General features: G+C 40.9%; 1 protein-coding gene across 1 annotated transcript in view; it reads left to right on the top strand.

Moving 5' to 3' along the window:
- The window catches only part of ENPEP (glutamyl aminopeptidase), a 36,489-nt gene extending 14,616 nt beyond the window's left edge, over positions 1 to 21,873 (top strand). The window contains exons 5-20 of the mRNA XM_009932128.2: positions 401 to 555; positions 1,180 to 1,293; positions 3,002 to 3,136; positions 7,170 to 7,235; positions 8,480 to 8,545; positions 9,831 to 9,982; positions 13,660 to 13,739; positions 15,410 to 15,537; positions 15,652 to 15,707; positions 16,543 to 16,693; positions 17,447 to 17,520; positions 17,623 to 17,724; positions 17,834 to 18,004; positions 19,582 to 19,722; positions 20,536 to 20,614; positions 20,865 to 21,873. Of these exons, the coding sequence (XP_009930430.2) occupies positions 401 to 555; positions 1,180 to 1,293; positions 3,002 to 3,136; positions 7,170 to 7,235; positions 8,480 to 8,545; positions 9,831 to 9,982; positions 13,660 to 13,739; positions 15,410 to 15,537; positions 15,652 to 15,707; positions 16,543 to 16,693; positions 17,447 to 17,520; positions 17,623 to 17,724; positions 17,834 to 18,004; positions 19,582 to 19,722; positions 20,536 to 20,614; positions 20,865 to 21,014 (1,820 nt within the window). The 3' untranslated portion in view covers positions 21,015 to 21,873. The remainder of the gene's footprint in view (positions 1 to 400; positions 556 to 1,179; positions 1,294 to 3,001; positions 3,137 to 7,169; positions 7,236 to 8,479; positions 8,546 to 9,830; positions 9,983 to 13,659; positions 13,740 to 15,409; positions 15,538 to 15,651; positions 15,708 to 16,542; positions 16,694 to 17,446; positions 17,521 to 17,622; positions 17,725 to 17,833; positions 18,005 to 19,581; positions 19,723 to 20,535; positions 20,615 to 20,864) is intronic.
- The last annotated feature ends 5,674 nt before the right edge of the window (positions 21,874 to 27,547 follow it).

The raw sequence follows: 27,547 nt of genomic DNA, 5'->3' as shown, positions 1-27,547 counted from the left end.
AGTGTGACAAACAATGACATATCTTATTACGCTACAGATAGTTTCAGGAGGTTTAATGCCTACAGCACATCCCCAGACAATACTATTAATTTCTGGAGCCAAAATTAAGTAATGTATAATAAGCACACTCCCAGGAGGTGGCATAGCACCACCTTGCAGGACAGATCCTCAGCTAGTGCGACTGATCTAGCTGCATTAATCTCAGCAGAGCCAGGGTGCTTGCTATTAGCTGCTGTAGGCCAGTACTCTGTTTCTTAGACACAGGTTACAGACTGCAGTCCACAGCAGTAAGCCAGAACTACAAATAGCAAGCAAAACAGGCTGTGAATACACAGAAAGAGGAGAAGCCAAGTGGCTCAAAGGATATAGCAGTAATCATGTTCTCTTTCTTTCGATGTAGATGAAATAGCTATTCCAGATTTTGGGACAGGTGCCATGGAGAACTGGGGGCTGATCACATACAGAGAAACAAACCTGCTGTATGATCCCAACGAGTCGGCCACTTCCAACAAACAGAGAGTAGCTGCTGTGGTAGCCCATGAGCTCGTTCATCAGGTATGTTTTAGAACACAAATAATTTTTACAGTCCTTCAAATGTGTAGTCACAACATTTTAATCTTGAAAATAGCGTCATTAACTCTCTTTCGGGATCTTCTACGTGTGCTCACAATTTGATTGCAAAATATTGTGTTAAAACAGCTCCCCATTAGAGCTTTAAAGTAGCGTAATTACTGCCTTTGAATTTTTCTCAGGAAGCTAGATGCTCGGGTCCAGACTGCGAGCTAGCTTATGAAAATCTGTCTGAAATGTCTTAAAGGAACTAATTTGCATGTGCAGATGTCTCTTGGGCAAGCAAATAGGGACAACTATACACTGTGAAGGCTGTCTGAAAACATATCCTTGCAAGCACAAATCATCAAATCAGGAGGAAGAAACTAAAAATATTTTCAATGACACATGAATCATTAGCAATCTCCCCAGTAATATATAATTTTGTAATAAAAGTGATGTTTTAACACTAGGCTAGGGCTAATTTCCTATTTAAACTCCAGAATTATGATGATTTTCTCTCGCAACAGGAAAAGTGAACAAATCAATGTTCTATGTGGAGATGTGAGATACTGAAATGTGTATTTACCATTTATCTAACACTATATCTTTCAATGTTTGTAATTGTAGTGGTTTGGAAATATTGTGACCATGGACTGGTGGGATGACTTGTGGTTAAATGAAGGATTTGCCAGTTATTTTGAATTCCTGGGAGTAAATGCTTCAGAACCAGATTGGCAAATGGTAATTATTTCTGTTTTGTGGAGGGTTGGTGGCACTGCAGAGAGCATTTTGGAAGGGAGTAAAATTTAGACAAGGACAATGAAGACTCAAAAGTGTATTTATAGAAAACTAACATAGTACAGTGCAACATAAAGAAAAAGTTACTTTAAGATTTTCCATCTACCTACATTATGGCTTTAAACAAGTCAAAGTAAACTTTTTAAAGTTTTATTCTGCAGGGAAGAGTCATTCCTTTTTAACAAGTGAGTCAAGTGTTTGGTTATTATTATGGCAAATAATACCTACACGGATTCTGGACAGAGCTTTAGCAATTTTGCAAGGTTGTTTAAAGGTACTGTTGAAGATGGAGATTCCCCTGTACTTAGTCAGTTGAGTTGTAATGTCTCTTCACAGGACTTGCCTTAGGGTTGTTATCTGACCTAGTGAGGATTGGGAATCTTGGCCTTTCTCCACAGCTTGGGCTATTTGTCAAGAAAAGTATTAGATCCCTCACTGATCTGCTGCCAGTATTCTATTATTTCAATAATTTCTATTGTTTCAAATGTTCCTACTCAGACAATCTCTGCTTCACACAGCGCAAAAATAGGTAGTGATAGTGGATGGCCCGCAGCACTAAATGTGCAGCAAAACCAACTCCAGTTACTTTCGGGGGTTGCAGACAAAGATGGTAGCCTTAAATACGCATTATACTCTGAGGAAAGATAACAGCGTGTGAATAAAGGGAGGTTTCCTACTCTCTCCTTCCTCCTTTCCAAAACAGATGTGATGATGCATAGCATGCATATTTCCCCCAGCTGTCCAGGTGTAATGAGATTCTGGCTGCTAGAAAATGTATAACATATGCCAGTGGAAGGAAGCAGGATAGGTTTTGCATAGATTAAGCCCGTTGTCAAAATCTACTAGCCCCTGGGCCTAGTGACCTTAGAAGCAGGCAGTGCCTACCTGGTGCTTCCCCTACATCTCTCCCTGCTCCCCATAAATAACTCTTCTCTTTCATGCTATGTGAGTCTGAGAACAAAACCATTCTTGGGTCACTTCTTTTACACTTTGAAATAGAGGATCTGACGTGCTAACTACATACGAAAAATTTTAATTACTAAGCCTAAATTTTAAAAGACCTTTTAGTATCTAGATACCATGTTCATTTAAAATCTAGAGTAATTTCAGAGTTATCATCCTAGTGAGTATTAGAAGAAGAAAACTAAACAGAAATTTTTTTTTTCATCAATATTGATTAGCAAGTAAGGGAATTTTGACTGAAGGTCACTTCATCTTTTTAAAAAATTATAATCACTTTTAAAGAGTTATAAACCTTGGGATTAGGAATGCTGTCTCCTTCCTCCCTCCTTTCCTTCCTCCCCACCTCCATTTTTGCAAAAGGAGCCCATAATGCTTTGCAGATACTATCACACTGCTGAAATTGGTAATACAGGCTCCTTTTTTTGCCTACTGAGAGTTTTTGTGTGTTATGATACACATGGGAAAACAGGATTTGCAAAACATAATTCATCTCGGTTAAGTAAAAAAATGTATCCCTCCCCTTTCAGACGTAAGGTAAGAGTTTGTGAGTCCTTCTTCAGAGGAGGTGACATTTCATTACGTTTCCAACTGCCTCCCCCTAGAGAAGCTGCAGTTCAAGCTACCTATTTTGTGAAGTTAGGCATCTAGTCCTGCTTTTGTTTCTATTCTAATATCTTCTCTTTCTCAGCTTGAACAGGTTTTAATTGATGATGTGCTTCCTGTAATGAATGATGACTCATTACTGTCTTCCCACCCAATTGTGGTCGACGTGTCATCTCCAGCTGAAATCACCTCTGTGTTTGATGGGATATCCTACAGTAAGGTAGGATATTGTCCTCTTGTGACTTTGGATCCAAAGACAGTGGAAGCTTAGGAGAAGAGATAAAAGTCAGGGAAGCTCATAATTGTAACTCCTAACCCACTTGGACTGTGTCTGTGTGGATCTTTTTTCTGGGACATTCCTGACTGTGGTCAGTGATTATTCAGTCAAAAGCGACTGCGAGAGGAGCAGTGCAGCCAGAGTCCTGGCGCAGCCAGAGCCCCAGTCAGCTGCTGTGTGCCATGCAAACCTGCTCACAGCATGAAGAGGAGCAAGAAAATCATAGCGTCACCAGATTCTTCCACTGGAGTTGTCAGTTTTAAAATTGTCCTAAACCAGCTACCACAGACCTCTACCAACACCTCACGCTAATGCAGCCCAATTATATCAAGCCTCATGATCTAATGCAAGGGCAGACATCCAGGTGTCCTGTCTCACTTCCCCTTCACACCTTCGGGGCAGTTTAACTTCTATTTTGAGGAAGCAAGGCAGGGAACCAAGCAGTGAAAACAGGAAAGTAACATTTTGTCTCATGTTGCTCACAGTATCCCAGCTATCCGAGAAGCCTTAGCAAAGATAGGCTACCACCAGCCTCTGCTGGCATTGCCCCTAAACTGGGGGGTAAGTTAGCTCCACGTTTCACTGAGAGTTGTGGAGCTCAGGACTGACTTGGCATACAGTAGTCTGTAGCCCAGGAGGAGGCAGAAGACATCTCATTAGGTATTTGACAAGTTTTTTTGCTAATCCTTGGGCTGTCCCTGTCAGTAGCACTGGGGACCTGTGCTATAAAGTCTCTCTCGTGAGCCAGCTGGAAGCAGTTGGAAGAATGCCTTGGGTCTTGGGTCAGCCATCTCCCAGACTGGGTTGCTTCTGACCCTAAGACACCATGTTTGGGTTTACAACTTCTTGTGTGACTCTGTCAGTGTTTCCTATCTGATGCCATAACAAGTTTCCACTGAAAACACAAAATCCACCATTATTAAATCTTACTTGTTGCTTTCCCTCCAAGTTCCCATTATCAGCTAAACATAAAGTATGTATTGCATTGCCTTTAGCTTTAGCTGAGCTGGAGTCTGTAGCCCTAGATATTACTTTTATTACCTAGACTTGATCCATCCATTTCCATCAAGTTTTCTGGTTTCAATTGTTAAATCCTCTATCCAACAATACAACCAGTATTTATTGCATCATAAATGCCTCACAGTCAAATCATAAACTATGTGAAAACCTGCACTGTGTAACACTGTCCTTAAATCAAACTAACAAAAGTCAAGAAACATACAGAGCTAAGTCAAATACTCTGGACAAAAAAGTATTTTAGTGGTGAGCTAAACAAGAGACCCACTTTTGTATGGTCTGAAAAAACAATGGAGAAAAAAAATCCTATTTTATACTTGTGTCTGTGCCTAGATAATTGCTAGATGAACTCATTTGTTTTTTTAAGCGAAAACACTTGAGGACTCGTGCATTGTTTGGGAACAGTCTGCTTGGGGTATAATTTGGCTTAGGATATAATCTGGCTTGAGCGAGGAAGTTTTCATGTATATTTAGCTCAAATTACTGTTGGTATTTATATACAAATGCATGACAAAATTAACTTGTTTCTTTTTTGCTTTATTTTGGCTTCTCTTTTGCACTTCTCTTATAAAAACAATCTCCTCATGATAATATTCATCACTAAACAAATAAAGCATAATTTGGAATGCTCTGTGTTAGTTTTACCAGAACAATTACAGGCCTTATACAATCCTAAAACTCTAATGAATTACCTAAGGGTCTGTGGAGTCATTGCAGTGTATTCTGTAAGGGAACCTCTAACTGCTGTATGATCAGTAGGGCATTATGCACCTAGGAAAGATGTACTAGAGTAGGGTTGGTGACTACACAATTAATGTATCTAATTTTTTTAATATGATCTTAGAAAGTAAGTGCATCTCACCTCTTTTGCAGTTTAATCATCTCTCTTCGTCTGAAATATTGTATTAAAGTAACAATGAGATTTTTTCATTTATTACCTTTTCAGAGAACAGATGCTTAATAAGTTCTGCTATAAATTTGTTCTTGGACCCCCACATTTTTAGAACGTCTCAGCTAAAGAAGCTTAGGATTAAACGTTCCACATTTCTTCCACATACAATCTTGTCATATACTTGGCAATTACTACAACTCTCTAAGAAAAATTATGTGGGTGTTGATAAAAGACTCCCCCCCGCATCCCCATCAGACAAGGTCAGCTATTCAAATCAAAGTCACTTTCTCGAACCTCCCCAAATATTTGAGAGAAAGAAAAATTAGGAAGACACTGGAGTTTCTAGAACCAGTGATTTTGTTAGCATGTGTTTTTCTCAAACACACTCCATCATGAAGTATAGAGGAGGGACAAGAGTACGGGAAAGAGACTGAAAAACAGTAGTAGAAGATGCAAGGGGCTAGCTATACATTGCACTTTAAAGCAAAAGAAATCTCCACTGTTCCCAAATGCATGCACAAGTGCATATTTCTACTCTGACTTTTAATATAAATGGGAGGGGATGGTCTATGTGAGGTGGTGTCAGATGAGAAGTGACTGATAGATGAAGCTGAGGAACTAAGATTCCCTAGTGCATACATGGGGCCTTACGATCACCACTAATCATAAGCAGCCTTATGATTACCACTAATGGATATCTGTTCTAACTTTTACTGAATCATTTTTTAACATATTTCATGGCAAACACATTAAATTACTGTGTCAGCAAAGAGTCATCTGCTGACCACCTTGCCTCTGCAACATTAGTCTAGAGAGCAGTCTGAGGTGTATCTGTTCAAACAGACCTTCTGCTGTGACTCGTGCAGCCAAGTTGTTATTCTCAGACACGTAAACAGGGGAGAAGGGATTTACTGATAATTCAGATAACTCTCTTGTTTTCATGGGACAACTGGATTTTTAAAACATTCAAAGCATTAGGCTTTCAGCTGCCCTTTGATTTAGTTCAGAAAATGAAAACACGCTAATCCTAAAATGGTATTTTACATTTTAGATTGGGTTTGCACTGCTTTTGTTCTTCATCACTTTGTGCCCTTACTCTTCTTTCTTCCACATGACTCTTCTACTTCTTTCTCCTGTCTTCCCTTTGTTTCTTTCTTCTTTCAAGGTCCTAAATGTTTTTTTTTCTGTGTCACCCAATTAAGTAACTTCTCTGATCTCAATTCTACCCCACTTCAGAGGCGAATGCTCTTACACCAGTCCTCAGCAAAGCTCATTCTGAATCTTGAGATGGCATCCCCAATATGTAAAGCCCCAGACTTCCAGAATTTTTGGAGTTCCCTACCTGCTCGGTGTTCAGCAGAAGTCACGTCCTGTATTGGGCTGCACAGCTGCATGGGGCTAGTTCCCCAGCTGCCTTCATCCCTGTCCTGTTCAAAATGAAACACAGAGCCCTGTTCACACAAACTGGTAGAGCAGCAGGACATTAACTCCCAGCAGGAAGGCTCGGGAGCCCTTCCACTGGCACAGCTGAACTCAAAAGCAGGTATCTCCTCACAGCTAAAGACCAACTTCCACATCCAGAATTAAGGTCTGACAGGCAGGCGTGCCATGCCATGAAGGAATTAGAAAAACCACTTCCTTAGTTACATAGCTGAATTCTATGGGGCCAAGCTCTTTTCAGTGGTGCCCAGTGACAGGACAAGGGGCAATGGGCACAAACTGAAGCACAGGAAGTTCTGTCTGAAAAGGAGGAAGAACTTCTTCCCTCTGAGGGTGACGGAGCACTGGAACAGGCTGCCCAGGGAGGTTGTGGAGTCTCCTTCTCTGGAGATATTCAAGACCTGCCTGGACAAGGTCCTGTGCAGCCTGCTGTAGGTGACCCTGCTTCGGCAGGAGGGTTGGACTAGATGACCCACAGAGGTCCCTTCCAACCCCTACCATTCTGTGATTCTGTGAATTCTACTTTTGCCCTGTAAAATATTCATTCACAGGTTGCTTTTTAGGCGAATGGAAAGCCAGTGTCAAAGCACCATGCAATGACCATCTCCCCTTTCCCTTTGCCCTCAGGGTGCATCGATCCTCAGAATGCTTCGAGACTGGATTACACCAGACCTCTTCCAGAAAGGCTGTCAGGTAAAGATGGCATCAAAACACACAGAAATGTAGCCCATCCTTTTGTGACGGTAGCAAAACCATTATTCAAAAAGTGAGTAGCAGATGTCCTGGTATTAGTAGCAAAAGTATTAAATACATTTCAGTAATGAGTGGACAATATCAAGAGGAAAAAGTTTCGTGTTCCCACAGAAGCAGGAAAGTGAACTGCATGAAGATTTGATAGCCTGCCAGTGAGGACCTAAATTCATGACAACTTTTCTTGGAGAAACCTCCTCCATGCCACTGTTATCTAGTGGTCAGCTAGGATCCCCTCATTGAGCTGTAAAGTATGTCCAGTTCATAGTCCTTTCTCATGGAGGAAAAAGTGCAATGTTACAAAATTATGGAAAGAAAAAATGGGAGAAAGGAGCCCTCCCAGAAAGAGAAAGGTTATCTGCCCTTTCCTCTGAACCGACATCCATCATCTCTGAGGAGTTACAGGGCAGATTTACCACATGTGTTCTTACCTCCCTCCCGGAAAGTACATTTATGGGCTGCTACAAGACAGCTGTATTTTCCTTTATTTTTCCTTTTGCATATGCAATCAGGACAGTTCCACAAGGTGGATCCTGTCCCACAAGAGACTAATACTTCTCCTCTACTCAGAGCCTTCAAGAACATTAAAGCAGGTAGCTGTGGTTAACAGTGAAACAAACAGCACCATCTACTGACTAAACATCACCAGGATCCAGATAACAGGGTAGGAAAGCACTCCAGCAGGCAAGGTAAGACACAGGACAGGAATAGTGTTTAGGAGGTGTAAACACCTAGCTGAATCCCGTTATTCCTTATAAAAGTAATTTTGATCACAACTTAGAGGTGACTAGTCTTTTCTGCTTCCGCTCTGAGCCCACAGCTAGTCAAATCTCCTGAAATAGCTTCCTCCTTGTAAACAACCTCTTAGATTAGACAGAAATTTGCAACACTGTCCATTCAAACAAAATACAAAGAACTCTTCAAGTACCCATTTATTTTGTACTAACAAGTCATACTGGAAGATGCTAACTTTTAGCTTTATGGGATGCACTGGAAAGCAAAGGAACTTCATCAGCTGAATATCGATCCCTTTAACCTCCTACTCACAATACTACTATCCATGGACAGATACTCTGTACAACTGACCTGTACTCTCTGAATCTCTGTACAACTGAGTATATGTATTGTTTTCACAGGCAAAGAAGAAAGACCTGGTAGTATTTTAACAGTCTTCTACCTCTCTCTAGGCATATTTGAAGAACCACCATTTCCAAAATGCCAAGACAGACCAGTTCTGGGAAGCTCTGGAAGAGGTATGTTTTGCAGCAACCCAAACCTTTGCTAATAAAAATTTCATATCTCACCCGCTTGCTTCCATTTGCCAGACTTTTTACATTCTGTAGCTCTTCTGTTGATGAAAGACCACAAGCTAGGCAGCCTCCCAGCATCTTCCAACATATCTTATTTCTAGCAAATATTATTATTTCCTCATTTTTTTGCATAAGACTATGGGAGTGGAATAAGAAACAAGAAATGAGGCCTTGCTAACACACAGCCTACTACTGAAACATTCTCCCCACAACTCAAGCTTATTTCACAGGTGAAAACACCCCTCATCCACCACACACATGCACCCAATACTCTCCCTTACCTCTAACCATATTCACCTGTTTGAAAGCTCTCAACAGTATTGCTTCCTAAGAAATTTTGGTGCTTATCTCTGTCTCTAGCTTCTGAGTCCCAGCTGGGTCTTCCTCTGTGCTACCATTTTCTGATCTTCCCTTTTCCTTGAGGCTGGGCTGTTTCTTTCCATCTATCTTATTACCCCCAAAAGTCCACCTGCATACTACCAGGTTCTTCCCCTCATGATATTTCCTTTTCTTCCACTGCTGTGGACACTGACACAGCCCAAGCTGCTCTCTTGTGTCTCCTTTCAGGTTCTCATCTTCTCCTTGGTCCCAGACTTCTTCCTGCTTAGCAGGACTTCTTCCTGCTCTCTCTCTGGTGTTCTGCATCTTCACATCATCTGCCTTGTCTACAGAAGGAAACAGTGATCCCAGCTCCCTTCCCTCACAGGTGGCAGCCTGGGAAGGCAGTGGCAGCTTTCTCCAGATCTAGTCCCTAGGTCAGAAGTTCATGGTCCACAGAATGGATCAAATTTTACATTGGTGCAGCTGCTGGTGGTTAATACTGGGTTGTCCTTCACATCCAGAAAAGGACATGCTGCAAGGGGGGTTCTGGCGTTGAGAAGTCTCTTTATGTCCTTTGCATCCTGTTCAGTTGTTTCCTCAGAAAAAACACAGAGGTCTTAGAGCATACAAGGTGCCTCAAAAGCTCCTCAGTATTTCTTGTTCGTGTTACTGGCCAGTCTCCTGCCCACATACTTCTCTTTTCCTCTGTCCATGTTCAAGTTTCCAGCTCATCCCTGCTTTAAATGACAGGCACCATAAAATGATTTAATGGAGTATGTTTTGTACTGAACCTGCTCTTTCACCTGCTCCTTTCTGCTCTTCTTCCTCTCATTATCAGAGGTGTTTATTTTTTTCCTCTTTGGATTGAATTTGCTTTTTCACTGTCACCTCCTCCCATCATTCATAGGCAAGTAATAAACCTGTGAAGGAAGTCATGGACACATGGACTAGGCAGATGGGTTACCCTGTTTTGGAGATGGGAAGTAATTCAGTATTCACACAGAAACGTTTTCTCTTGGATCCCAGTGCAAATGCTTCTTATCCTGATTCCGATTTTGGGTAAGTTCCTGCTGTAAATCTCTATCCAAAACAGGTAGGAATACTGTAAAAATACTCTCACCAACTAACACACGCGTAGGCAGTGTTATATCCATTCTTGCTAAACCAGCAGAAAGTTAGATACAAATATTTCATGTTTAGGACAGCATCAGCCCTTTGTCTCAGGGTTTCTTTATCAAACACAGCAGAGTAAAATTGGGCAAGGTCTCTCAGAAAAATCTTCTTTCCACTCACAAACAGCTCAGATGATTTGAAGTCATCTATAGAACCACTGAAAATTCTAGCCTGCCTGACTAAGGAAAACTGACACAGAATTTTCTCTGTCAAGAAATCAAATACCATGATCCAGGTATTTTGTACCACAATAGCTTATTCCTTTTCTTATATGGTATAGGACCTATAATACTTCACAGGATCTTTACATACTATACAGGGTCTTCTCTACATGTCTTAAAAACAAGAATTACTGTGAAATAGCTGGTCATGCATAAATGTTGTTAATCCTCACCAAGAGCTATTTTTGCCCATTTAATTTAGGATGGTATTGCTTAATTTTAGCCATCTAAAAGACAGTTGTCTAGTGCAAGTTAGACATCGTGGGCTCTTACGTGGCCAGACAGCCAGCCGCAGACATTCATCTAGTCTGTTCAAGACAGGTGGGATAATGTATAGGAGCATATTTGTTAATTAACTGATGACTAACCTGAGGGGAGGACTCTACCTGTGGGTTGTTGGACCTGCACAAAAAAATGGCTCAGCTGTGCCATGGCTTTAACCAGCTGAATACCTGTTCAGAGCTAGCATTGTGTATATTCTCAGCCAGCCCCAGTTTTGAGGCAATACAACTTTCCAAATGCTTCAGTGAAAGATATCCAAATTAAGCCATATTAGAAAGGTTTCTTTCCTTGCACTAGCCCAATACAACTAAACCAGTAAAACTTGCCTGTATGAACCAGAACTAAATCTACTCAAATGAGATTTTCTGTTAGCTTGTACTAGTTATTTTAATACAATGAGCAAGAACAAGGAGAAAATGAACAGTTGTGGCCACTTAATCTCATTCTGAGTACAAAGAAAAAACTTGAGCAAGGAGAAGTCCTACAGTATTGGCAGTTTTGGATAGGTATCATAAGAGTTGGAATGAGATAATTACCCATGTATTCTCAATGTTGTACGTCTCCCAACATAAGCAGAACAGTCTGCGGGCTTTTGAAGAAACTCTAGCTGCAAACTACAGCACAGTACCATTTAACAGCTGGTGCTTCAGATTATTCAGGAAAATACTTTCTGTTAAAAATGTTGACTTCTTGCACTATGCTCTGAGGTAGCGCTCAGAAATCCTGCTTTTGCTTGACTTGAAGATTTACAGTACATTGCCATTTGTCATTTCTTGAGTAGAAATCCCAGCACTGTTCCTACCTTAATCTGTCAAGAAGCTGAGCTGTGCACTGCCTCTGCTATTCCCAAAGTGAGAGGGGAAATTGATTCTGCAAGTGTAGTTTTTATAACGACTAATATATAATATTAATATTATCTATTCTGGGACAGACTTACTCCCTTGACTAAAAGTCAGTCCACCGAAAACCAATACCTCCTTCTTCCACCCTCAGAGATGGGGATGAGGAAGCTCCTGAAGAGATCCTACACCAGACGGGAGTGGCCTGTTTCATGTCTGGGTGCAGGGTTTTGATTAAGCAGTGAAAACTCCAGGCCTTGTGTATGTTTTATTCTCTGAACCCAGAAGGGATAGTCTCCTGAGCTGTCTGCTTGTTTCAGTCTTGATTGACTTGAAAGAGTCTTCTCCTGCATGGTGGCACTCAAAAGAAATGGAAGTTCAATAACTCGTGCTCTTAAAATAATGCTGCTGGGCAAGTGTGTAGCTACAGCATAGCATGTCAGGAATATGTACAGTTAACTGGACACAACTATCATATCTTATGCCCTGGGAAGACTAATCTCAGGAACATATAAAAAAAAAAAAGAAATAAAATCCCCCTCATTAAATGAATTTACAAAACCGGTTTAAAAAAAACATCTTTTATGGGCTTTCTCTTGGAGATATATACCACTGGGGCCTCTGACCAAACAATAACCTCTCCAGATTCCATGGTAGCAAGCTCCATAAGAGAACTAGTAAAATCTAGAGGTGTTTGTTACAATATTTTTGTTTAGAAGATACAAACTAATAGCTGATCTTTCATTCTGGAGGCAGCAAGAGATGCCATAGCCTTAATTTTGGTATTTCCTGGAAGTTAATGGTCATTCACTTAATCCAGAGTTGTAAAGACAACTCAGATTTTCCTGTAGCACTGGTCACAAGGGGGTTTAAGAAGGAAGAAAAATATCCCTGAGATTGACTGTAATATGCTAACATGGAACAGCAGCTGACTGCTCAAAAGGGCTTCATAATTTTAGCAGCCATGTGCAGGCGGCTGTGCAAGTATGCTTACGGCATGCTCTGCTGTCCCATTTCCCTGACTGCCTGGTCATGGCCTTGGTAAGGCAGTGCTATGGTTCCCGTCCAGCCCAAATGTCTCAGCTTCGTCCTGGGCATACCTCGGACTGAAGAGCCTGCACCTACCCATTGCAGGCATTCAAGGAATTGAAGAGCAAGAGGTAAGGTCACAATTGGCTCCCAGTGCTTTATAATGGAGGAATTAGGGTTGTCTTGGAGCAGAAAAACAGGCTGGAAAAGGCAAGATGACCTGTTGACTGTGTGGCAGTGGTTGCTTAAGCTCTTAGAGTTTTCCCATCTGTAAAAAAGATTTTGTAATACTCAACCACTTATTTCAAGTCAGCGTTGCACAGATTAACTGGTGTCTGCACAAAGCCCTAAACACATCAGCATTAACACTGACATCAACCATCCACATGTAATAATCTTTTACTAAATTAATTGCTTTATACCCTGCTAGATTATTATCTGACATGACATGAAGATACTGCTTAGCAGAGCTGCATGTTCCAGAGCTGTGGTAATAAGCTACACAACACAGCATAATGGAAATTCATTCACATGATATCTCTCTGATTATGGGAATTATTACCCTCTCCAGCATGTGGAGTCACCAAGAGGTGAAAATTGCATTCAGAAGGACATGGGCCTAGCAGTTCCTTTGATTTTCAAAAAAAAAAAGAAAAAAGAACCAGATAAATTGTGCAGCTTTCAGACTTAACTTTAGGTATGTAATTAACACAGTACCGTATTCATTTGACCATTACATCAACACAGGACACTGGACAAAATCTTACTCCACTCCCTTGCTCAGTCTACCAGATGCATTTTGAGAACTACTGATAAATACAAAGTATTAAGACAAGTTACTGCTCTTCCCCATCTCTAGAGCATGAACATGCTCAGACACTTCACGATTTTTCTTTTGTTTTTCAGGGAATGTAATTGCCCCAATCATACCACACCAATATCTGACATTTTGTTGCCTGAATAGAGTATCATAGCGCAGAAACATCTTTACAACATAAACAACAGCTATTGGTAAAACGCTGAGGATTTTTTTACAAGGAATATTTGGTGAATGTATATGTACGTAAGCACACAGTTGGCTTCATAAAACAAGACATAAACATTAAACCAAATAAAAAGATACATTAGAGTTTTATTTTTAGCATTTGGTTTCAAATGTCATTTGATTCTCTTTCCCTTTAAATAATTTCAGTTACAAATGGAATATACCAGTGAAATGGAGACTTGAAAATTCAATTAATTATACTCTCTACAACACATCAGATTCTGAAGGTAACTTCCCCTTCTCTTTTAAGAGTAATGAATGGATAAAGCTTTTCAATGTCCTTAACAAGAAATAAAATACAGAATTAACTTTCATGCTTTTCAGTTTTCAGATCCGCAAACCAGCACACAGCTTGGTAGTGCTGAAGAGAGTAGTCATTTCTGCAATAAGATGGTTATTTGCCCTATATACACATTATGTCAATTTAGACCCAATTCAGTAAAGTGCTTAAGCATGTGTTTAAATCCAGCCCTATTCAAGGAAGTATCTAAGTGTACTCTTAATTATGATGTACTAAAATCAACGGAGCTTCGATAAGCCCTTCATTGAGTCCAAGAAAAGAGGTGAAGTGGGAGGCTGATGAATGCATCTGTGGCATGGTAAACTGGCAATCTGAGTTTAGTTAAAGAAAAAGAGCTACAAATTATTAAACCCATTTTCTAATGCTGATTACAGAAATTAGGAAATACCTACACAGGTATTTTTGATGATTGTTCTACGATGCAGTCAAATCTGAACTTATTCTAAAACTCTAGTGGCCAAAAATCGGGAAAAAAAGGAAAAAAACTACCGACTTCAGGAATTTTAAAATTTCATCACATGTTGGAATTTCAGAAATATCACAGTCAACTCTTCTCTTTTTGTACTTGTTTGAATGTTATCTGTTTAAAATGTAATCTGTCTTTTGTTCTGCTTTTTTGTTTTTTTTGCCTGGTTGCTTTCAGTATTCATGGAAATAAAGAAGTCTTATATCATGATACAAGCCAGAGATTAACACAAAGATGTTTTCCTTCTCTAACTTCCACATGACGTTATGGCAGGCTGCAAGGGGCTATTCACTGGACAAAGCCTGCAAAGGCATGATTAGGTGCTTACTTCTACACCCATAAAAATCTTGTCTAGTAAGGCAAATAGCAACTGTAGGGGAAAAATGCCTTTTGAAATACCTTATACAGGTCATCCAAAAAGAAAAGTGCTTTTAACTCCAGCCACCCTCAAACCACAGATTGAAGACCACTGCTTTCAATGGGCAATAGAAAAACTTTCATAACTAGCTGCCCCAACTGGACCAGGCCAAGCTTCTGAGAAAGGAACATTTTTCAAGGATTCATTCTAAATGGGAAATTCCTTAAACATCAGTGCTTGAGTAAAGTCTCAGTCTATTTTGTAATTCCTTTGTCTACAGCTACAAAAAATGAATGAGAGAAGGGTACAAGGAAGAAAATCCTTAAAAAGTTAGTTGAAATAAAATGAAAAATGAAACAAATGGAGGATAATATCTGAGAACTTTAAAACTAATAGTAATAATGAGGGTGAAAATCCTTTTAAAACAGATACTTGCAAGAACTCTTTCTTTGCAATTTTTTACTTTTTACAATGACACTAATTTTCAGCATCCTTACCCTAACCACAGTGATCTCCATTTTAAATTTAATAAAGTAGCTGGCCCAAGTAATTACACAATTACACTATTCTAAGGCAAGTGCTGACATTCATTAAAATCTATAACAACTCATCTTTACTCACAGCCATTTGAAAAATAAATAAATAAAATTAAAGCTTGGATCTCGTTGTGGTTTTCATTAAAACCAAATATTACTTTTGGAGTCCAGGAATCTCCAGTGAGTTCTGTATCATACAAGATGCACAAACTGATCATTGTTCATTTGTTTTGCAGGAATTATAATAGCATCTTCTCCTAACAGTTTTGTGAACATTAATCCAGACCACATTGGATTCTATCGGGTGAATTATGATAGTGAAAACTGGGACATGTTAAGCACTCTTCTGGTCAACAACCACAAAGTCAGTATTATAACCCTAGTCTGTCTGCTGGGTCTCTTACAGAGGCCTGTAGAGGCTGTTTTTTCTGCAAATGATCTATACTTTCTTGATCACTCTTTTCCTCTTTTCACACAGGATTTTTCAGCTGCTGACCGTGCAGGGATTTTGGATGATGCCTTTTCTTTAGCAAGGTAAATTAATTCCCTGCAGAGATTTCTACAGAAGTTTTTCACTTTCCATTGCCTATTGATTAGAATTAACTCAACTCAGGTGGTTGAAAGAAAATTTCTGAATAGGTTACAAATCTTAATTATTTATTGGCTTACTTTGTCCTCCAAAAGGGGCAAATTCAAGTATGCATTGGCAACTTGCAGCACCAAAGCAGGCAAAAGAAATGCTCCCTTTCAGTTCAGTGGTAGGAAAAAAGAGGGCTTTAACTGCACAGATCTTAGAAAGAGGTGGTTTTGCCATGTAAGTAACAATAATAGAAGCACTCTAGAAGTAATTAGGTGTCCAGAAAATCAGAGGCATGCCTACAATGCATAGCATGGCATTAGGAAGTTACCACCTCAGCTGTCTTGTTTAAAAACTTGCTTGGAAACTTCTAGCTCTTGTACCCAGCCACACTGACAAAGATAAACTTTAGGTGACCTTCTGTGACAGCCTGTAAGTCTGAATCTCCTCAGTCTTTCAGGATGTCTCCAGAACTAGCAATTCCTTTTTGTGTGACGTGAGTTAATGTCATCAGCTGAGGGCTACCCACTTCTGGGCACACTGGGATGCTGCACAATGTGAGCAGCCTCCTCGTGGCAGTGAGAGCTCCTGCAGCTAGACGTTGACCAACAGTGATCCTCAGTGCTCTCTTTGGAAAACACCTCCCAAGTTGCATTCCAGGCTATTTCCCCCCCCCCCCCCTAAAATTTATTATTTCAGACCTTCTAAAGTAAATAGTGTTCTAATATCTTTAAAGAAGCAGGATCTTCAAATGCATTAAAATAACTGACATTATGTTTTCTCCTTCCACAGACCTGGACTCGTGAATTACTCTGTTCCCCTGGAGCTCACAAAATACCTAACAAATGAAACAGACTATTTACCTTGGCATAGAGTTATATCATCTGTATCTTATCTTGCAAACATGCTTGAAGATGATACAAATCTCTATCCTCGATTTCAGGTGATGAAGCAAAAAAAACATTCCTGCATGGGACCACTGCATCTGGCAGTTCAGGATCTGTAACTGCAATAATATTGAAGTTCAAGTGATTTTCAGTGTTGCTGAGCTATGAGTATTTACTTTGTGCTACTGGACTCTTAAAAAAAAGTGCTGAAAACTGTTTAGTACTGATCTCTGAATTTCCTAAATTCTCAGTTCAGAACTATGCATTTGGAGGAAAGAAATTATGCCTAATTATTCTTATAATCCATCACCATAAGTCACAGTAGAAGTGTTAGTCAAGGCTGTCCGGCATCCAATAATGAAGTATATGTAGAGCAGCAAAATGTCTGACACCTCCCTCAGCACGAAGGATGGCTATATCTCAATGTGTCAGTGAGCAGGTTTGTTAGCTGACCTAACATGCTGAACATGATTTAGTGGTCGCCAAAATAAGTATGTCCTGAATTCAGCATTATCTCTGGAAAAAAGTTGTGGCGGTGTGTCCTTGCTGTACCCCAACCTTCATTTGGGAGCACAGACAAGGCTGGAGAGAAGCAGGTGGCTTTTGTCCTATCTGTGCATCAGTACCGCAGACATTCAGACCTGGCATGCTGTGGTGATCCAGAAAGATTGTGCATGTGCACGTTTGTGTTCCTTTTTCTTTAAGAGATGCTCGTCCTGGTAAAAATGAAGGAGAGTAAACTATGAACAAAAATATATTATTATTTAAAGAAATCCTCACAAGTAACCAACGCCCTTTTTCTACCTCAGGAATATTTTCGCTACCTGGTAAAACCCATTGTGGATCAACTGCACTGGAATGATTCTGGAGGCCATTTGGAGAGGTTGAATGATCTTTTTTTTTCCTGCTCATATTATTGATGGATTCAAAGAATGTTAAGCAGCAGGATAATATATGTCTCTCCCTCTATTTCTCTCTTTTAAAGGCTTCTTTGTGCATCTGTTCTAGACTTTGCCTGCAGTATGGATGACACAGAATCTTTGAATAATGCTTCCCAACTGTTCGAGCAATGGCTACAAGGACAAACGTGAGTGCTCACAGCTTTTGTGGTTGGTGAAGAACACAGCATGTGAGTTGGTCACAGATCTCAAGCAGGGAAGGGGCAAGAATATTCAAGTACTCTTTCTTTCTTTTAGTATTCCTGCAAATCTTCGACTCCTGGTATATCGCTATGGGATGCAGAACTCAGGTAACGAGTCATCGTGGAATTATATGTTCGAAAAATACCAAGAAACTTCATTAGCACAAGAAAAAGAAAAGCTGCTGTATGGCCTGGCATCAGTGAAGAACATCACCCTTTTGGACAGGTGATTTAAACACACAATGATTTTTCTTTCCCAACAGAAGCAACTGGTCACCATTTGCTCATTCCCCTCTCCTCTCTCCTGTGCTGTCATTTTTGTCAGATTACAGCATGAGGAATGCAACACGTTTTCCAGACCAGTTATCTAACACCCCCCTCTGAGATTGTACTATAGTGCAAAAAAAGCCTTGATCCTTTAGTGGAAAGATATTGAACACACGGTAGTTTCTGCACAGAATCAACAGCCTTCAGGTCTTCCAAAAGTGCCTTCACCCTGTATGATTATAGCTGCCTAATAGTTTAGCACCAGGAGAAAATCAGTCACCTATGTTTCCTCTATAATCAGTGAAGGGAGGCAGGACGTCCAGAGCACTGTTAATCCCACACCAGGAAAGGGACTTAAAATCAATGGGAAGAATTGCTTTTGGGTGTTGCCAGTCATCCTCCATTAGCTACAGAAGGGGCTGCTTAGACTAGATGTCTACCTTCTAAGAAGCCAAAATTTGGCAAACAACCTTGAGCAATTGTTATTAACACTCCTATGAAGGCATCCGTGTGAAGTCTCAATGCTCCCTGAAGTGCTGTGCAGAGGTGCTTGAACCAGAGGAGATGTGTTCGTGCCGCCATGGCATTGATGGGGAGTCTGGATGCTGCCCCAGGCTGGCCCAGCTGTCAGACTGGGCAAGCATCTCCCTAGGCTGCTGCTCTGCACAGCCACACCAGCTCCTTTAAGCTCGTCTGATAACTTTGCATGTAGTTGTACCATGTAGCAGAAATGTAGGCAAGCATTTTCACCAGGGCCATTCACCACTTTGTTGGAGACCTATCTAAATATCACAAGATGGAGCAGTATCTGTCTGGAAGAGTTCCAAGTTTAAACAAGATGAGACAAGGAAGTACAGGAGATTCAGGAAGAGTAAATATGAGTTAGAGTAATGAAAATAGTGGTAGGAGGCAGCTGTATTTCTAAATTCTTGTGACCACAACAGCCATAATCTAAAACCATGCAATAACTAATCACTGACATGATTAAGACATAAATTAATCAGCTAGATCAGCCTATATTTGCAGAAAATTAAAAAACTTCCCTGAAGCAGGGAAAACTTGTCTCTTAATTTACTATTTAAATAGCAAGGGAGGGGAAAAGAGCAAACAGATTGAGAAAACTGTCCTTTACATACAGGAAAAGACGACAATCCTTAATCCCAGTGTACAACAGTTTAAGGGTGTTCTGCAGCGGCTGCTGTGAAGCCATGACCACACTAGTCGTCTCCCTGTAAATGTACGTGCTGAGCGATCCCTCCATTCTGTCAGTCAAAACCATTTGTCCTGTAGCTGGAAGCAACTTGCAGCACTTGCAGGCATGTTATGCCCAAATGAATTTAATAATAATTAATAATAATAATTCTGCTTGGAAATGGGCTGTAGACTCTGGTGGTAATCACTTGCAAATATAGATACTAGCACCGCGTTATCTATCATCATCGTCAGTTAAGTCTACACTGAAAGTGTTAACTTATTGTTTGCTTCTCATGGTCTTGCATTAAAGGCTCTCATTGATTCTTATGGCTTTATGTTTAGGTATCTGAAATATATTTACAACACCAGCCTCATCAAAAGCCAAGATGTCTTCACAGTCCTGAGATACATCTCGTATAACACCTATGGGAAAACAATGACCTGGGACTGGATACGACTTAACTGGCAGTACTTAGTTGACAGGTACGCTAATGAACTAACTGGAAATGTCAGGTCTATGTCCATCTGTATATCTTGCTATATGCCAAGCCTTTCTATAGTTTCACTATACAGCTATAATCACTGGCCTTTGCACAATGAAAACTAAAAGTGTATTTGACACAATTATATCCATCTGCTGTGAAAAAGTACTTTGCTGCTAACTTGAAAATCATTCTTTCCCTAAATGATCGCTACCAATAAATGGTGATTAAAAAGTATAGAAATTTCCACCAAGGCTGTAGAAATCTGATTATTGCATGGAAATTAGTCAGTCATGTCTCTTCTCTTTCCATTGACTTCATAACAAGAAGACAGTGTATAGAATTTTTTTTAATTCCTTCTAGTGGTAACAGCAAGCAGCAGACATACAGATGAGCAGTGGAAGTAATAACAAACCTTTTAGCTTTGCTCCTCCCTATTTGAGTGACATCTCTCTCCTCTCTTCTCCTTGCTAAATGCTTGATGAGGGCACAGAAGCAAAGCATACCTGCAAGCCCAGAGCTGTGAACTGGACAGCATTTGTATTGCTGAGCAGTGATACACCTGATTTCCAGTATAAGTCATTAATTAAAAAAAAAATCTGCCAGAATAGATCACTCCAGTAGTAAACATATTTGAGAACAGCACAGATATTGTATAGCAGTACTTTTTTTCAAATATTTCCAAAAATTATAACATCTGGATGCATCTGTTTTATTGTAGAACAGCTAGAAATTTAAGCTTCAGATAATTAATTGTGACGTTTCTTTTTTAACGGTTTTGCATCAAATATCATTTATTAAATTGTTTTTCTAGATTCACTATTAATGACAGAAATCTTGGTCGGATAGTAACTATTACCCAAACCTTCAACACTGAGCTCCAGCTTTGGCAGGTATGGTGACAGTACTTCTCTTGGTTTTAAGTCAATGTGTTTAACCATCTACTGGCCAGGAAACTTGACTTTTTATCCTCTAAATGTATAAAGCATTATAAATTACTGTAAAACTATCCCAGTGCTACGAGCCTGAGCTTAAATATCTCTCCCAGCCAAAACTGACCTTTACCTGGGCCCTGTAAAAAGCCAGTTGCCCAACAGTAGTGTTGTTTTCTTCATGTCCATTCTTTTTCTCTCTTTTTTCCAGATGGAAAATTTCTTTGAGAAATATCCTGATGCTGGGGCAGGCGAATCGCCCAGGAGTCAGTCAATTGAGCAGGTGAAGAACAACATTGAATGGCTTGAAGTAAACAAGGAGGAAATACACACGTGGCTAGAAGCGCGGCTGGGCCCCTAAAGTCTTACTTTGTTAAAAATACAAGGCACTCATTCTGTGCCTTCAGATCCTCTGAGATATTTAGCAATGTGGATTTCTCACCTAGGTACCTTAGAGGACCAAGGGCTGGTATTTTTTCTACACTCAGGAGACGACTGCCAGAGCAGTGTTTGTGTAGTTGCTGATCCCAGATCCTGCCAGCACTTGTGTGTGGGAATAACTTTATATTTTGAGAGATGAATGTGCCTGAACAAACACAACAAGTGTTTAAAGTTGCTCAAGGCAGAATTGAGGGCAGAAACGGGGTCCTCGCTGATCAAGCTGGTCTCACTCCTTCTGCATACCATTCTGAAAAGCTACTTCTTGGTTCACACAGAAGTATATCTACTACACTCAGGGATTCCTTTCCCAATGCACCTCATAGGAGCTTTCTCCTGAAGGAAAAGGAATTAAGCAGTAATTTTAACATTGTCTGGAAATCACCCCTTATATTTATATCTGTAAAATTTCTACATTTGCTGATACTACAGAAAGGCCAGTTAAGCTTCCCTTTCCATTGATTTTTGAAGTTTAACTACCAGTACACAAGAGATCAATATTATCAGCTTCTTCAGTAATGTTATTAGTTGGGATTCTGTAGCTTGGGGTAGGGGCTGTCTTGGTTATTTTTGTCTTATTTCTACATCTTCTCAATAGAAGAACTTGTGGCAGCCATTACTGCAAACATGACGCAGGGTTCTTACTGTCTCTTTTCTTAGGGAAAAATTAAACTTTAAAATCTAACTGGAAATCTCTAATAAAGTGGTCTTTCTAATAAAGTGGTAAAACTGACTAGTATATAGAAAGGCAGCTGTTACATAGCCCAGCTATGCCATACATATAGCCTCAGTGACTTTTCAAGGGGAAAAATCTATTATGTCCTCTGAGGAAATATTTAAAAGAAAAGGCAAATTCAGGCAGAGGGGCCAGATGAGCCCCACTGTTGCAATTCAATCTACTGCAGAAGTACAGGCAGCAAAGAAACAATGCTCGGTCCCAAGTGCTTCTGTCACTATGATGCTGGAGAAGGCAGTGGGGCTGCTCTGCCTGACTCCCCAAACTGGGAGCTGGGATGCCTTGGAGCTCCCAGGTTTCCATGTGCAGCAGACGAGCATCAGCTCCATCCTCCTTGCCTTCTCCCTGGTCTCCTGCGTGAAAAGGAGCAGCAGAAGGGAACCAGCTAGAGCCAGTCTCTCTCCATATGCCCTGGGAGCAGGACCACAGAGCACACCACAATACATAGCCCTGGGAGAGATTAGGCACAGCTGCTGCGAAACTCCACAGCGAGATGCGAGGACAGAAGCATGGAAAAGCACTGCTTTTCCCTTCATCCTGCAATGCTGTTCAAAGGGAAAGCTAGAGATGTTGAGGAAATGGCTCTAATGTACAAAAAACCTGGGGTACACGCCCTACCAGCCTCTGGGCCTTGGTAGGGCACAGAGGGCTCCAGAGGAGCTCACATGGTCCCAGATGGAAACATTTTACCCCACTCCCCCAGGAGATTCAGGGCTGGTATTGTTTTGAGCCTCTCCCTAGAAACCCAAATAGCTGTGACAAGGCCAGACAAATCCGGTGGCCAAGTCAGTTGTCCTGTCAAAAGAAAATGTCAGTCATTTACCTCCTACTAACAGAACATGATGGAATTTTGACTAACAACTTGCTACACATACCAGCTGCTCTTTAAGGTAAAGAAGCAGCAAAGGGCCAGGCAATGTCTTCCAGGTTTTCTTGCTCAGATTCACAGGCAGAGGACAGTGAAAGTAAAGCAGCTGCCCACACCTAAGCTACCAGCAGCTCAGCACACGGGGAGCAGACTGTCCTCGGGCAGCTGCCTGCTCAGTATGACACATGTCAACTCGCCTTCGTGATTTCACAGTTTTGATGACTGAACTGAAGGACCAGAAGCTGAACAACAGGTCTCCTGGTTTCAAGGTCATGAGCTGGTTTGGTAGCACTGCACTGTAATGCTATCAACGTGTTGTATCACCGTGACTGTACAAAAGTACGATCAGCTAAGAAAAATTTTCTGTGCACTGCCAGTGCTGTATGTTTTAATTGAAAGTTTTTAATTACATTTGGCCGTGTAACAATGCAACATTGATACAAAGGTGTTCAAGCACATAGCTCAGGTGTTTTCCCTTTCAGAGAGGATTTAATGAAACTCGGCAGAAAAAAAATGATCCTCTAACCATTCATTTATGCCACAATTTGCTGTAGGAAGAAAAGCACGAAGTATGGGTACTATGGGAATGATACAAGATTAAGTAGTTACTTTCAGAGATTTCTATCCTTTGCCACATGTAGCCGCTTACTACCACCGAGTGGGATCAGACTTGCCAATGTTGTTAGCCACAGTAGTAGGCTTTCTTCAAGGAAAACCCAGGTAATGAAGATTTTCTGTAGTGCTGGTAAGATATAGCAAAAGCAACCTTCATCCAAATCACAGGCATATCCTGTTCAAGACATGGCACATATTGATGGTGTTGTATATCGCTGTACTAGAAAAAATAAAAAAAGGTAAATCAGAGAAAGACAAGTGAAACAAACCAGTGGGGCAAAGAGAGAACAAGAAGCCAAGGACAAGCCTGAACAACTACTGGGCTTGTCACCCTGAGTGAGTGGAAGAGCGAAGGGGATTTAAAGTAGTGAATCAAGCAATTGTCACCTGTCATTTCATTCTTGCTCTAAAGGGTCCACGTACAATTTTTTGTGCCTGAGCCACTCTGGATCACAGACACATTTGGCTCATGTTTGGGTACTTTTGATGTTACAGAAAGGTTAGCTGGATTTCTACAGTGATCTTAAGTGGGTAGGTGAACATGGAAGTAAATCGAAAAGCCCCAGAAGAAGGCTGCTTTTATGGTAGTGTAAAGGTTCTGTCAATTTTAAATAATGTTCTCTAGATTACGCAGTGCTCTTGCTACCTTGAAATGGCTCATGGATAATGTACTGTATGACATGCTCCTCTTTCAGACTGTTTGTCCTAGACGGATAACAAGTCTGGTACATGCTAAATCTTTCGGTCAGGAACTAGTGCATTTACAAATGGTCTGTGATAAGCTTGAGAATGCCAATTTGAAACTAAATCCAAAGAAATGTGAACTGTTTTAAAAAGAGATAATTTTGCCTCGGTCATTCGATCAGTGAGGAAGGAATTTCCACTGATAAAGCTAAGTGAGGGAGCACAGAACCGGCTGGCCCCTTAGATCCACACTGCTTTTTGAGGCTATGCTGTTCCTATTGTACCACAGCAAAAGCTATTGCACACAGCGAGGTAGAGAAATGCTTTGAGTAATCGAAGTGTGATGTGGTGGAGTTAAAAGAGGGGCCACTTGTGACTGTTGCAGTGTTGCCTTACACTCGCTCTGCAAATCCTTCTCATATCAGCCACAGCTGTGAGTCCTATAGAGTCTAAGCCCATGGGCCCCAGGAGGCTGTAAACCTGATAGGCTCATGAAAATGCTTTATCTTGATGATTCAGGTAAAGAAACAACTGAAAACATTGTATTACTGCACAGAACAAAAAATGAATAGCACCAATGCAAATACCAAGGCGTCGACAACTCCCCACCCGAGTCACTTTCTAAAACAGCAGTTAAGACCACTACAAAACACGCAGACGTAAAAAAAAATGCCATATATGTATGGTATGTCTCATTGTTGAAATAGGACATTGTTAGGGATTATCCCTCCAGTCTTCCCACAATGACCAGTACCTTTTCTTGGCTACCACCATTTTGAGTGATGGCATCTTCCAGCAGCTTTTGGGACTCCAGGTGAAAGGGAAAAAGCTAGCTTGTGATGGGCACAGGAGAGACTATATAAACAGGGTCAGAAGGATAGGACCCCATGCTGTTGCTATCAGCAGCAGTACCAATACTGCCAGATTAAAACTTCATCTTGTGTTACATGTATCCACTTATGAAAATCAGTCAGACAAGGTTGTGCTTGTTTTTCCAAGTGTTTAGGCAGAAGACAGCTGACCTGGAGGTATTCCAACTTCACTTCCACACCTATGGCAGCTGAATGTATGCCTGGATGCAGAAAACTGGTACAGAAAGCCATAGCTATATGAGACTAAGCAAATGTTCTTCAGCTCACAGGTACTACAGTGGCTCATATGGCTGCCCAGGTACCTGAACTTTTCCAAGATGCGCTTGGGAAAAAACCACAACTCTATGTATAAAAGCATCTAAAATGTATTTGGTTCAGATAAGTCTGAGAGTTTCTGGCTTCCCAGCATATATTCTAAAGAGTTGTGAAGAAAAAGCAAATCCTGAAATACATGACCATGACATAGTATCTGAGAGACACTGTTCTTAAGTAGCACTCAGTAGTTGTTTCAGTAATCCCTCATCTGCAGAAAACCTTTCCGTATCAACGCTCTCTTCTTCACAATTTGATGTCCAGATATTGCTATCAAGCTGGTATGTGCTTGCTGGTGGTTTAAAGATGCTGAAGCAATGTGTACAGATGGTCTCCAGAACCAGGCAGTCAGGGAAAGGAAAAGAACCAGGCATGAAAGAGAACTGGAGCCTAAAACTTCAAAAGGAAGGCTAAGGATACAGGGTCATTATCCTTAGTAAGAATCAAAAGTTAATTAGAAATAGATGTTGCAGTTATATATGTGATATCCACCATACAGCCTTCACCCTAGCTTAAAGCTTCAATGTTAGTTTTCCTTTGGAGATGGATGAACTGGCCAGGTGTCCTCTATCCTTTCCAACACTTTTGAATTTTTTATTGAATGTTTGCAGTGAACAAGAGACAGGTTGCTGATACGGTTTCTTCCAAGGAGTGCAAGGCCAAGCACAGATCACAAGGTTCTGTCATTCCATTCTCATTCTATTTTGCCTGCTGTCAAATGCATTGCACCATAGGTTAGCAAAGAAGCCTCTCCAACCAGGCACTGCATACCACGGAGCTACAGAGCTCATACCTGTAGCAGGTCTGCAACTTGGGGGTATTTTTTATGTCTTTCACAAAGAGTGAGCTTGAAACCAAACAACTGCAGGGTGCTCTCCGGAGGGTAGTCAACAGAGCTATTAGCCAGAGCAAAAGTTGCACAACGTTATGGCAAAAAAGGCGTTCAGCCGTAGGTCAAGTTCTTATGAGCCAAAAGAGTTGCTGTGGCAGTCTAAGAAGCAGATTTTCCAGGTGTCTGGTGGGCAGCCAAAAACTGATTTGATTCATTTATTTTAGTAAATAGTCACTTTCAGCAAACTGAAATTACGGCCCACCCAGGTTCGTTACGCAACCTCAGCTGGAGAAAACACTATGAAACTGAAGTTACAAAATCACTGATGAAAAGTCATCATCCTCCTTTTGCTTCGGCTGGAGTACTTGCAAAGAAAGCAAGCAGATCAAGGCTGAGTTCTGCTTCCTCAGAGAAATGCATGGAAACTCTTCCACATCACTGTACTGAGCCTGGTCTTCCAAAGAATCCCACGGTACTAAAATAACAGCCAGGATTAAAAGCAGATCTGTAACTTTCTAGTCTGGTGCTTCATACAAGCACCTAAGAACACAGGACTGCCTGACTCTTTTATTGTTTCTCTAAGTGTAGATGGATGTCTGCAACAGAGGCTGTTAATAAGCTCAGATCTGCATTAATAGGCCCCAAGTAATTAGAAATGTAGAGGAGCACTGTTCCATAGTACAGTAGTTTGAGCAATAGTTTGAAAGGGCAGATGTGGCTTACAATTCTCTCCAGCAGAAACAATAATTCACCGAGTCTTTCACCTTCCACAAAAGGTTGCCAACCACTGCACATAACAGGTGTTCCTCTCCTCCAGTGCTCTTGTAAATGAAGCCCTACTTCTACTTTACCACCTCAAGGACTCCAAACCAAAAGGCTCAGTCCTGTGAAAGGGAATATTTCTGGGTCAGGCAAGACAAGATGTCAGCTTTTCATTTCCTCCGCAGAAAACAAAGCTTCATTCAGTCTGCACAGACTCACTCCCCTCCTCCCTAGTTCAGGAGAAAAACAAACAAACAAAAATGTGCTCCCCCAGAGAATGCCCTGAAATAACATGACTGTTGGCTTCACATACGGGCTGCTGAGCTCCCCTGGCCAGACTGCAACTGAGGAAAGACAAGCTCCAGGCTCGAAAGTGGACCAGCTCAAACTGGGAAGTGAATAGGAGCAAATTACACCTCCAGGTACCACCCTAGCCACAAAAGAGAAGCACATAATTGTGCAATTCGATAAAGGCTGATGCAGGCAGGGAATGGTTGTAACGCACATGGAGTAGGTCACCACGTATTACAAAAGCAGAGCTGCTGGCAGAGCCAACAACATGTAACTAACATTGAAACAACACAACCAAGGGGAAGGTCAGCTACAGCTAAGATTAGATTGCAGGAGGGGGAAATTAGGTACGCAGTCAAACAGCATGTCTTAGTCGACACTAGAGTGGCTCAGTCAGGGAAGTCGGGGCTAGGATGAAAGACATCAGTCATTTGAGCATGATACTATGCTAACATGCCGGTATGATACCTTCTGCTCTGATTGC

This window comes from Opisthocomus hoazin, chromosome 5, assembly GCF_030867145.1.
Source record: "Opisthocomus hoazin isolate bOpiHoa1 chromosome 5, bOpiHoa1.hap1, whole genome shotgun sequence".
NCBI lineage: Eukaryota > Metazoa > Chordata > Aves > Opisthocomiformes > Opisthocomidae > Opisthocomus > Opisthocomus hoazin.
The sequence above is the reverse complement of the archived record's forward strand: the minus strand, read 5'-3'. Positions and strand labels throughout refer to the sequence as shown.